This window comes from Drosophila miranda (assembly GCF_003369915.1).
Source record: "Drosophila miranda strain MSH22 chromosome Y unlocalized genomic scaffold, D.miranda_PacBio2.1 Contig_Y2_pilon, whole genome shotgun sequence".
In the NCBI taxonomy this organism is placed as follows: Eukaryota; Metazoa; Arthropoda; class Insecta; order Diptera; family Drosophilidae; genus Drosophila; species Drosophila miranda.
The window spans coordinates 28,490,596-28,502,697 of NW_022881614.1; the positions used below are offsets into that span (position 1 = coordinate 28,490,596).

General features: G+C 41.2%; 1 protein-coding gene and 1 pseudogene across 1 annotated transcript; one reads left to right on the plus strand and one right to left on the minus strand.

Moving 5' to 3' along the window:
* Positions 1–2,269: 2,269 nt before the first annotated feature.
* Positions 2,270–3,833, plus strand: LOC117193921 (muskelin-like). The gene is made up of 6 exons (XM_033398590.1): positions 2,270–2,485; positions 2,545–2,763; positions 2,817–3,133; positions 3,188–3,319; positions 3,388–3,520; positions 3,588–3,833. The coding sequence occupies exons 1-4, from the start codon at positions 2,270–2,272 to the stop codon at positions 3,312–3,314; spliced, it is 879 nt and encodes a 292-aa protein (XP_033254481.1). The 3' UTR covers positions 3,315–3,319; positions 3,388–3,520; positions 3,588–3,833.
* Positions 3,834–4,594: 761 nt separating this feature from the next.
* On the minus strand, positions 4,595–6,711 carry LOC117193922 (annotated as a pseudogene).
* Positions 6,712–12,102: the final 5,391 nt, after the last annotated feature.

Here is a 12,102-nt window from a genome sequence, read left to right on the forward strand (position 1 = left end):
AATGTCATAACTTTGCATTTCGAGGCATTAAGGTGTAACAAGTTTGCACAACACCATGAGTGAAAGTTATTGAGATCGGATTGCAAGCGAGAATGAAATGAAATGTCCTTGTACTGGACACAGAGTTTAACATCATCCGCATACATAAGTACTCGAGAGTATGTTAATACTGAAGGTAAGTCATTAATAAAGAGTGTGAAGAGTAAAGGGCCTAGATGGCTGCCTTGTGGTACTCCCGAAGAAACCTTTACTGGTAAAGAGAGGGAGGTTTTGAAGGGGACTCTTTGAGACCTAGAACAAAGATAGCTAGAAATCCATCTCAGGAGGTTGGGCGGAAACCCTAAAAGGTCAAGTTTATGCGCTAAAAGGGAATGGTTTACAGAGTCGAATGCTTTACTAAAGTCGGTGTAAATAACATCCGTCTGTAAGTTACATTGAAAGCCTTTAATAATGAAAGAGGTAAACTCTAACAAGTTCGTGGTGGTTGGTCGCCGCCTTATAAATCCATGCTGAGTTGGAGATATAAGTGACTTGCAGAGATGTTGCAAGTGCGGAGTTAAAAGCTTCTCAAACATTTTAGGAATAGCGGATAACTTTGCTATACCTCTATAATTTTTTGCATCAGACTTGCTACCTTTTTTATGGAGAGGAATTATAAACGATTCCTTCCAGATCGGGGGGAAGCAAGAAGAATCAATAGAATCAGAATAGGTGGTTTGGAAGAATTGGGCAAAAAGATCGGCAATTGACTGATCATTATTTGCCGACGTATTACAAAATGATAGCGAGGATGGGTGTGCGGACGTTCTACGCTTACTGTTTACGAAGCTGTAAAACTGTTTAGGGTCCTGAGAAAAACGTATCCTGCATCGAGATAGGTAGTTCTTATAGCATTGAGCATTAAGAACTGAAAAGTTTGACCGAGCTAATACATAGCGAGAGTGAGAAGTAGGAGAACCCACTTCTTGAAATTTTTTATAAAGTATTGATTTTAAGTTTTTTAGACTGGATAACTCTTTGGTAAACCAAGGGGGTTTTCCAGATCTAGTCGGACAAGAAAGCGGGACACAAGAATCGAAAAATGTGCCAAGAGCATTGTAAAAAATGTTTGTGCCTTGTATGATATCAGTGCACAAGTACAAAGCGGACCAATCAAAATCCCTAATGAGGTTATTAAGCTTCGCAAACTCGGCTTTACGAAAGCAGCGGACACGTTCGGGCAGCCTACTCGACCGATCCAATACAGTTGGTCCTATATCTAGCGACACCTCGAAAGTAGGGTGGTAGGCGTCTTCAGGTATAGTGAGCGGAAGGGCTCGGGTTAACAACACTATGGTCGGATCCGATACAAAGCACAGATCAAGCAATCGACCCAAAGAATTTTTCACATGGTTGACTTGAGACAGGGATAGGTCAAGCAAGCCGTCAACAAAGTCATGTCGTGACATGGGCACTAGCATACTAGACTCGTTTACCGAAGACCAAACAGTTCCTGGCAAGTTGAAGTCACCAAGAACTATCATACGATCTTTATCAGATAGCGAGGAAGAAACAGCGGTTAAAGCGGACAAGTGCTGCTCATAAATTGAAATATCCGAAGAAGGTGGGATATACGAGCAAGTAATGAATATAGCGAAAGCGGGAAGAATCAGTTTTACACACAGGAATTCCAGTTCCTGTTGAACTTGGACTGTGAAGTGTTCCGACGTGAAGTAAGAGTCCACTGCAATTAGAACCCCCCTGCCCGTCGAGACGAACGGTCCTTTCTAAAAGTTGTGTACCGACCTGCCAAAACCTCGGAACTAAGAATGTCCGGCTTTCACCAGGTTTCAGTAAACACAATAACGTGGGAAGCAAATGCAACACTATCCCGGAAAAGAATGCTGAGCTTACTACGCAAGCCTCTTACATTCTGATAGGTTACTAAAAGAGAAGTTAGTTTTTTGGAAAGGTGGAAGCAAGACGGGAAGTTGAGGAAGAGGAAGTTGAGGTTGAGGGTGGCACACTGGAAAGATTTGGAAGGGATATGGGGGGCCTATTCTTCTTCTTAGCCTTAAACTCCTTCACCACCAAATGCTCCGGCCAAAATTTGGCGGAACAAATGGTGTCAAATTTAGTTGGGGAGATGCTTATCTTAAACAAGGCTATCTCCCTGGGAAATTATTAGGGAATTTAATCTGGGTTTGCTTCACTGGCCACTACAGATGACACCAGCCAGGTGGGTGGGCCGCAGCTCGTCTACGAACACCAGATGTGCATTGATGCCGACATGCGAACCATTTACGTATTTGGCGGAAAAATACTGACACCACGCAGTGTCAATGCCACAGGTGCCATCGAGCCCGAATACTCGGGACTGTTTTCCTACCATATTGCAACGAATACCTGGACCCAAATCCTTGTCGACTGTCATCACACGAGCGCGTCGCAGTCTGATGTTATGTCTATAAAGTCACGCATAACGCACTGCATGGTTTTCCACAATGTAAGCCCGTTCAGTGTTTGTAGCGAAGAGAAAACTCAATTCACAATCAAATTTATTAGAAACAAAAAAAACTCTACATATATGGCGGTCAGCGTGGCAAGGAGGAACTGGATGAGTTCCTCAGCTACGACGTGGATACCCAAGCCATATCAGTGCTCAACAAAGAACATCCGAACCAAGGCACCACCGCTGGCAATGAGGCCAAATTTGAGCCATCGTCGGAATACACTCTGCGGGCGACGATTGATTGTGAACGCGACGAAATTTACGTATTCTCCGTAAGTCTAAAGTCGAATAATGATCACACCTTTAACTATAAAGTGCATTCTAGAGTCTGAGTAAGATTAAGGATCGCCGAGACATACAGCATATGGATGCATCAAACTCGTTCTGGGTCTACTCGTTGCGTCAACGCAAGTGGTCGCGCATCTACTATTGTCGGCACAGTAGCCAAGATGGGAACTCGATTAGCAGAGCCAACATTTTGGGAGCCAACAAGGGTGATGTTCTAGAGCCCTGCCCTCGCTATGCGCATCAGTTGGTCTACGATGAATTAGCCAATAACCACTACCTATTTGGGGGAAATCCTGGCATCTGTCAGCAACAACAACTGCGACTAGACGATTTTTGGATTCTTTCTTTGGAAAAGTTGGTATTCTTCACCAGCACAACCGAACAGAGGCTAACTTCTGCTCATTTCAGGCCTAAACGGGACGAGATTTTAAAGCATTGCCGTTTCTTAGTGCGTAAGATGCGCTATGAGGAGATGGCTCGCCAAGATCCAGTATCTGCAATGCAGTCATTGATCACGACGATGCAGAGCAGCTGAATAACGTTAGGTTTGCTTTCCAGTCATCTGACTAACGATTTATCTGGGACTTTCCGTTTTTTCTTCTTTCTAGTTTCACAAGCTGGCCTCGCTGCTCTTTAAGACACACGACGGATGCCTAGAACAGAGAGACAGTTCTGTGCTCACACCGGCTCTGTGTCGTAATACGGAAGAGCTTGATGGCAACGCTGATGTACCAATTAAAGGTTTGACTTTCGATAGATATGTAACATTTGGATGGCATAGAAGCTAAGAAATTTCTTTCTTCAGCAGATCTGTCCGATGGCAGCGCAACAGAGAACATTTCCCTGGAATCCAATGAAAGCTTAGCCACATCTGGCATATCGGAGACTGCTTCTAGTCCCAGCTCCTCCTCTTGCACAAAAAGAGCACGAACAGAGTGCAATCCTGAATTAATGAACAAACGATCTTTCCTATTTAACAAGCTTGTGCAGCTGATGCCACCAAGTATGGTCCAACCGGAGCGAAACCTCAGCGACTTTGTGGTCATGTGAGCGTACCAGCAAAGACTATACAATACCAAGATGTCGCATGAGGAACAAATGCTTTTTCAATTTTCGTTTGACGCTTCTTGGTACGGGCGCGCGGGGCTAGTACTTCAATTCTCTTTTACGCTACCTTCGCCTCCGAAGTGCTACTCGGCTTCGGTCAGCACGAGCTCGAGCCAACCCAGAAATATGCTTGTAGTTGTGTATATGTGTGTATGTCCTAGGTCGGCACGGCCATAAACCGGTTTCGCCCGCAGCATATACGGCTTTTAGCTTCACACACAAGCGCACTGAAAGCATGTCAGTGGCTGCGTGCCGAAACCGTAGGGCAGCGTGGTCGCTGATGTCTTTGGCGCGGCACAGTGGGGACTCAGCCGAAATAGTCAAAAAATTGTATGAGTGCTTTAGATAAATTTAATGTACGCATCTAATAGAGAATTTGCCAATCGAATTTTCAAGATAGTTTTAGTTTAGGAGATATAAGCACTTAAAGTTTAACATTTTTTCAGTGTGCAAATATTTATTGACTAACTAACTAATTTAGCAAGCTGAGACGGCCAAAGGTCCCACTATGCCGCTCCAAAGACATCGGCGATCCGCGACCACCGCTTCGACGGTGAAGGCATTTCCGAACAGACGAAACCGTTGGGCAGCGGGGTCGCGGTAGAGACGAAGTACAGGCGAAAAGGGAATTGAAACCCCGCGCGCTCCCTCGTGCCTTATGGGTCCTAATGTTAGGACCCGCCATAGAACAGCTTTTTGGTCGCTCATGCAACATCTTGGTATTGTATAGTCTTTGGTTATATCTAGCGCAAGACTACAAAACTAGCAATACAGATAGCGTATATATAGTGTATAGATTCTACAGATAATGTTGTGAAATTTTTACTGGGGGGAAGCAGATAGCTCAAGATAGATAGCTCAAGAGTTCAAATGTAACGTCGTCAACCTGTGGCCGTTGTGAAATGAGAATAGCATTGCCGTTCAGGATCTGGATTGGCGTCCAAATACTTTTTCAATACAAACTGCTTGGCCGCAGCATGATCCTGCTTCGGACCTGGTTGCGTGACGTGCGTGTGTTGCCACATATAAATCGTACAGAGTTATGGGATAAGAGATCCATTCAATGGCACACTTACCATCGTATTCGGGAAAGTAGTCTACCAAATGCGAATACATTATTTTCTCCTCCAACAAGTCCTTCTTGTTCAGGAAAAGAATAACTGACGAATTCTGGAACCAAGGGTACGTAATAATAGTTCTAAATAAAGCTTTTGACTCCTCCATTCGGTTCTGCAAAAAAAAAGACAGGAAGAGGAAGAGAATAATCTTTCATTCAGAAAATATTCAGGAGATGCCATGCCATACCTCGTTATCGGATTCAAACAAGATCTGATCGTATTCCGATAGCGCCACCAAAAATATGATTGATGTCACATTCTCAAAGCAATGAATCCACTTTCTTCTCTCCGATCGCTGACCACCCACGTCCACCATTCTGTATAAAATATCAGGGAGGGGCGTATAAGATAGGAGTCACATTAGCTTATGTAGAGATAAACAAAACAAGAGGCAAAATCTGCACTACAATTCACAGCGAAATAAACAAGCATTAGTAAGCCGCAAGCGATAGACAAATAAATTTAAGTATACCAAATTACTACGCTACCAAATACATATATTCTAATACTTCTTGTTCTAGCCGTGTTCCAGCTACGGCTCTAGCTCTAGCCTGGTCAATACAGTCATCACGTGGAATAGATACCTAAACACAATGCCATCCAAATCGAATGGGTACTCTAGTATGCCAGTGGTCGGCACACGAGCACGCAGAATATCCTGCTCAGTGGCCAGGTAGTAGGGCTGTGAAATGCGCTCTATGTCGCTTAAGTAGCTATGTAAAAGAAATCGCACACAATCAAATAATTTCAAAAACAAACAAAAATCAAACTGATATCAAAATCCGTACGTAGTCAGTCCCAGTTCTCTAGGGTACAGCTGCGAAATGTTGAAAAACCCCTGGCTAATCCCTTCAAGAAAGTACTCTAGCTCGAAAAGAATCTCAATTTGTTAGTTAATCGAAACAATTAGTGATATTAAGAGAAAGTAGTAACCAAAGAAACAGATCAGATCACAGACCACAGATCATAAACAGGATCAGGATCATATGCCATGCAAGGAACATACAGATGTGTACAGATTGATGGTATCTACCTAAATCTGATTTCTTCTAAGTCAAAGGGATACTCAATGATCCCCGTTGTCGGCACACGAACTCTCAAAATGTCTTGCTCAGTGGGTAAATAAGCAGGTTGAGCCACACGGTCGAGATCCATCAGATAACTATGTGTACAGAAATGAGATCATTTTTAGTAAAACAGTTTATGCAGAGTTCTGTAGGTTGTGGTAGTCTCAGTGTTCGAGAGTTGTGTTGTGTTGTGTTGTGCTGTCATGGTTGGGCCGCTTCTCCCTTCGAGTAACTCACTATTTGGCTGAATCTGTCAATTGGTATTCTCTACGACGGTCGTAGCACTCCTGAATGCCGGCATCGGCCCATAGCGTTTTGATGGCGTTCAAAAATGGATCCTCGAATGTGGTAACTGTTTCGTAGTCAATGCTCATCACCAGATCGGCCAGTTCCTGTTGATATTTCAAAATATATAAAGCGATTCTTTGGGCGAATGGATGGAGGAACCTACCATGGCCTTGATCATCGACTGCATGGCCATGAATATGTTCTGGAACACCAGTTTGATGTATCCACGCTTGTCCTCGTCCGAGTAGCCGCTGCCATGGATAATACGCATCTGTTTGATGAACGTTGACTTGCCGGACTCGCCCGTGCCTACAAATGGGGGGAGGCCATCACAATATGTTAAATTATATTTTTAGTTTTGAACCGGATTGTTCCAAAAGTGGTAGGGGGGGGTGGGCTGTTGTGGGGCTTCGATTTTGTTCTGCTCACGGTACCAGGCAGTGGAGTACCCAAGTGCCAAATTAAATAACACGGGCAGGGCAGTCTCTTATTATCGTTAGGCCATTGAATGTGCACTCGTTTTGTTTAAAATATTATGTTAATCGATGTGATATGATGTTTAGTTTGCTTGTTTCTTTTATGGCAGGCCAGCCAAAGTTAAGTTTTGCAGCCAGTGCCAAGCACGACCAAAATATTGTTTCGAAAATGAGCAGAAGACACTAAGAGCGTGGAGAATAGATTATTGCGCTTAAGACAAACAAACCATGTGCGAAAACGATTTAAATATAATATTGAATGTGAATGTAAAACATAAGTTTAAAAAATAAAGTAATTTTGTAATGTCTAAAACGCGCACGGGCTTGGATTCTTTTTTAATATACGTTTATTTATATTATATTGGTTTTTTTCATTAATATTAAGGTGTACATAGATACTTTTTAATTAGCTAAAAAATTTCATTAGTTACAATTGCCAATCATACAATCTTCTGTCCTATATATATGATTTGTATGACAAATGTTTAGACATCCAACATCTCAAAAATTAGCAAATGCAGCTGCCCCCATGCCATGCACGTAAAACGTCCGTACAAATTTAATAAACCCAAGCATCCATAAAATATCAAACAATTCAAATCCTAAAAGTTGTCAATGATTTACTGTCCATGGACATGTTGGGCTGGCTGCAAACTTAGGCCAAGCTTGCAGATTCTGTGGATGTTTCTTAGCTTCTGGACCTATACGTACTCGTATGTACATATGTTATAAGTAGAAATATGACTCGAATATTTTCTTCTATATATCAATCGAATGCCACAAGCTGAACTCTCATCTCATCATGATCTTGCTCATCTCCTCGCAATGTAGCTTACATCCGGGTTATCTTTGCTCTTTCATATTATTATGTACTCGTATGTTTGCTAGTCAAGGGAGAGTTTCATTAGCTATTATTATTTGCTTGGGTGTATTCAATTAGTTGTTGCTTTTCAAGCTTTCTTTCTCATGGAATGTGGTCTTCCATATACATTTAAATACACACATACTTAAAGTAATAACTCATTACAGTGGTGGCCAGTGGTCGTGGCCTGCCCCGGGAACCCGTCTACATATAATGAGTTTCTGGGCCCTAGATAGATCTCTCGTTTTTTTTGTTTTGCATATAAATGGTTGGTTTTCCCCTACGCTTGCAGTTCTGGTTGAGTTTGAGTAGAACATCTCTTTTTATACCCGATACTCAAAATGAGTATTGGGGTATATTAGATTTGTGGTAAAAGTAGATGTGTGTAACGTCCAGAAGGAATCGTTTCCGACCCCATAAAGTATATATATTCTTGATCAGCATCAATAGCCGAGTCGATTGAGCCATGTCTGTCTGTCCGTCCGTCCGTCTGTCCGTCTGTCCGTCCCCTTCAGCGCCTAGTGCTCAAAGACTATAAGAGCTAGAGCAACGATGTTTTGGATCCAGACTTCTGTGATATGTCACTGCTACAAAAATATTTCAAAACTTCGCCCCGCCCACTTCCGCCCCCACAAAGGACGAAAATCTGTGGCATCCACATTTTTAAAGATACGATAAAACCAAAAATCGTAGAGGATGACTATATGTTCTAGAGTGTAAAATCTCAACCAGATCGTATAATTATTATAGCCAGAATCAAGAAAACAATTTCATTCTTTCTCGCTCTGTCTCTCTCTAACACACAGGTTTCATGGTCGGCTTTGCCAATTGCAAAATATGAGTTCAAGGATCTCAGAACCTATAAGAGCCAGAGCAACCAAATTTGGTATCCACACTCCTGTGATATCGGGCCTTGACCGTTTCGTGTCCAAATTTCGCCACACCCCCTTCCGGCCCCGCAAAGGACGAAAATCTGGGGCATCCACAAATCTCAGAGACTATTAAGGCTAGAGTAACCAAATTTGGTATCCGCACTTCTGTTAGATCTCACTATAAAACGTATATCTCAGAATTTCGCCCCACCCCCTTCCGCCCCCACAAAGGACGAAAATCTGTTGCATCCACAATATTGCAGATTCGAGAAAACTAAAAACGCATAATCATAGATAATGACCATATCTATCAGACTGCTGAATCTGGATCAGATCGGATCATTTTTATACCCAAAAGGAACAAATCAATTTGCACTGGCTACGCAGCACCCGACGTCACGCTCAGACTGATTTTCTGTCTCTCTCGCACGCACTCCTTGTCGTGTCGTTTAATATTAGCGGCGTCTGCCGGAGGAGAGCCATACTGACTAAGTATCGGGTATAACTGTAGAGTTGCGGTGTCCGCAGCAACTCACAACGTTCCCCCTCGTTTGTTTTGTTTTTTGTTAATATTAATTCCTAAAATTATTTTGAAATTCCTATAGCAATCATCCGATTTGTGCATTAAGCACTTTGATTTTTTTTATCTTGGAAATACATACATATCTAGTAGATTCTTCATTATTTTTGGTTTTCTCATGTTTTAGTTTTTAATCGTAACAATTGTAAGTGTAACCAAAATTATAAATTGTATATAAAAATACAAAATACATTAATCGTTTTATATCAAAGTCTGTGTCTATTATAGTTTCTTACTGAGTTTAATGTATAGTTCCATACATATGCTCGATTAAGTGGTATCTCTCGAGGGGCTTCGCTTCCACCCCACCAAACAATATCCCAAATATTTACATACAACTGGCTGACTGACTGACTGCGCGACTTTACTGCACTGCACTGCACTTTTGAGAAGGAACCAATCATTCAATCATAATTATAGTATATTTATGTGGATATACTCGTATGTATGTGGAGAGGAACAGGAGGCGCCAGTACTGGGGTGACTGTGATGGCGCTGTGGAGCTGGTAGGAGATCTTTTTTCATTTTATGTGTTATTCTGTGTGTCTCATAAATAGTGAATTCCGTGGTAGTAGTAGTGGGAAGGCACCAAATTTCAATAAATCATAGCGATGTAAAACCAACTCAGAGTACTCGTATGTGTGTGCTTTTGAAACCGCCGAAAAGTGTCTGTATATTGAAATGAAATTCCTGCACCAACAAAACCAAAAACGAACTAAAAATTGATCGGAGACTTTCTCTTCTCGCTGCTGATGCCATTCTTTGGACGGAAAACTATATATATATATATATGTGTGTGTGTGTATGGTGTGTGTGGTGTGCATGCGCGTGTGTATGTAAGATAATGCACAGGCAAAATGTCCGGAAGAACCAAAGCTGGCGCTGCCTCAAAAATCTACTCCGATCGGGATATAAGAATTCGGGTTCGAGTATATGCTTGCCGGACAACACTTAATTATGTATATGCTCTGCTATGTTAAAATACACACTGACTTATCGAAGCTTTTTAAAAGCTAATTAATTATTAATCATAAAAATGGTTCAATAACTTTACGTTTACGTGTTTACTTTTACTAGACGTGGTTACGCGGATTAAAGCTTTATACAACACACTGTTGGATCGTACTTAAACTAAGATGCATATGGGATTCGATTCGGTTTAACGGCTAAGCTGTAGGCTCCTCTGTTGTCCACATGTCCAACCTACGCTCAGATCGCAGAGCTCAGATATATGCGAGCTATCCAGATCAAACACAATACGCTCTTTGGCTCCGTCTAAAATAAACTGCAACTGATTCGTTTGGGGCATTCGAATCTTGGTTTAAGAAAGTAAATGTGATAAAATGATGAGAAACAACATTTTGCATCATATTTATTTTACATATATAGTATGTACGCTTCAATTGTTGGTTTCTTTTGTTTGTGTGTGTTTTTGCGTAGAGTAAAATTGTGTGTTTATTTGGATTTTTACATAAATAGTTTGTTGTTGCTAATGTTTGATGTTTTTGTTTATTCTGTAGGTGTGCGTCACTTTGTTACTAATCATGTTTATCGTTTATCTTTGTATATATTAAATTAACTAAATTATAAAAACAAAAACAAAACTGCGAACGTCCTGGCAGCCTGCATACATTAATTAGATCTATAAAATAGCAAACGATTATCAAAATTATTATTATCATAGAACGTACCAAAATCAAGCTATCGTTTCACTGTTGTTTTTTATTTTTGGCTCGACTGAAATTTTGATGGCAACAAAGGTACGTGAGAGCCAGAGACCGTCGTCTCAGACAGGAGTGCTCTTCGATCAATGATCGACGCGTTTGACTGGATTGCAAGTGGACCTGGCGTTTGATTGAATATCAATAAGTTGCACGGATGGCTGCTTCCCGGGGAGGGAGGGGGTTTTCGAAAATTTCACAGACACGTGTTAATATTAATTAGGATGTAAGGTGTGCGCTTCATGCAGATGGCTCTTCTTCTCATTCATTCTTTACAAATTTGTTTCCCTATCTTTTGTTTTTTGTTTTTCGTTATCGTTTCTGTTTGTTTTTCTATTGGTATTACTACGAATCATATCATAGATATTGCAATGCAATGCAATGCAATGAGCGGGGGGTGGTTGGTTCCCAAAATGCAAATTAATAGGTTTATAAATTGTTACATATGCATTCGTGTGCTATATACACACTTGATCATAATAATAGGTACACACATCTACGTAAACTTTAACATAACAGAAAACGGTTTTATGCAATATATTAAACTTAAAATTAGTTCTCAATTATTCCTTAAGTATCTGTTTTCAATCAAATAAACTTGATTATATTATAAGATAATGTTATAAAAGAAAGTATATCCATTTGTACTTCACAGTCAATATCATGCTGCTCAAAATAATAGGTACACTTCAAGTATTGTTATGAAAAAAGTTTGTTAACTGGTTATTATTATTTTTTTGTTGCCTAAATGGGATTTGATAGTTAATATCCGATGTATCCACCTTTATTTTTTGTCACCTTTATAATTATTTTTGGCGTACTTTTAATAAGCGTCTGGCAGGTGTCTCATACTACAATTTTTGGATGCCCTCGCATAATTTTTGATTATTTGAAAATGAAAACTTAGCTAATTTTGTTTCGTAAATCTGCCCACAAGTTTTCGATTGGATTTAAGTCGGAAAATTTAAGAAGCCACTTTAAAACGTCTATTGTTTGGTCCTCAAAAAATTTGGTCAAAAGCTCTGGTCTGATGAGCTCGTGAGGTAGCTCAAAGGGGGCCTAGCTGAGGCCACCGGACGGGTCGCGGGTTGCGGATAGCGAACGGCCTACCTCGGTAGGTCAGCTGCGAATAAGCGGGCATCCCTCACGGGAGAGTACCGAAATAAGCAGTCCCGGACAGCCAGCGGGTGTTAGCTAGGTAGCAGCACTGACGATGCGCTTGTGGTGCCGCC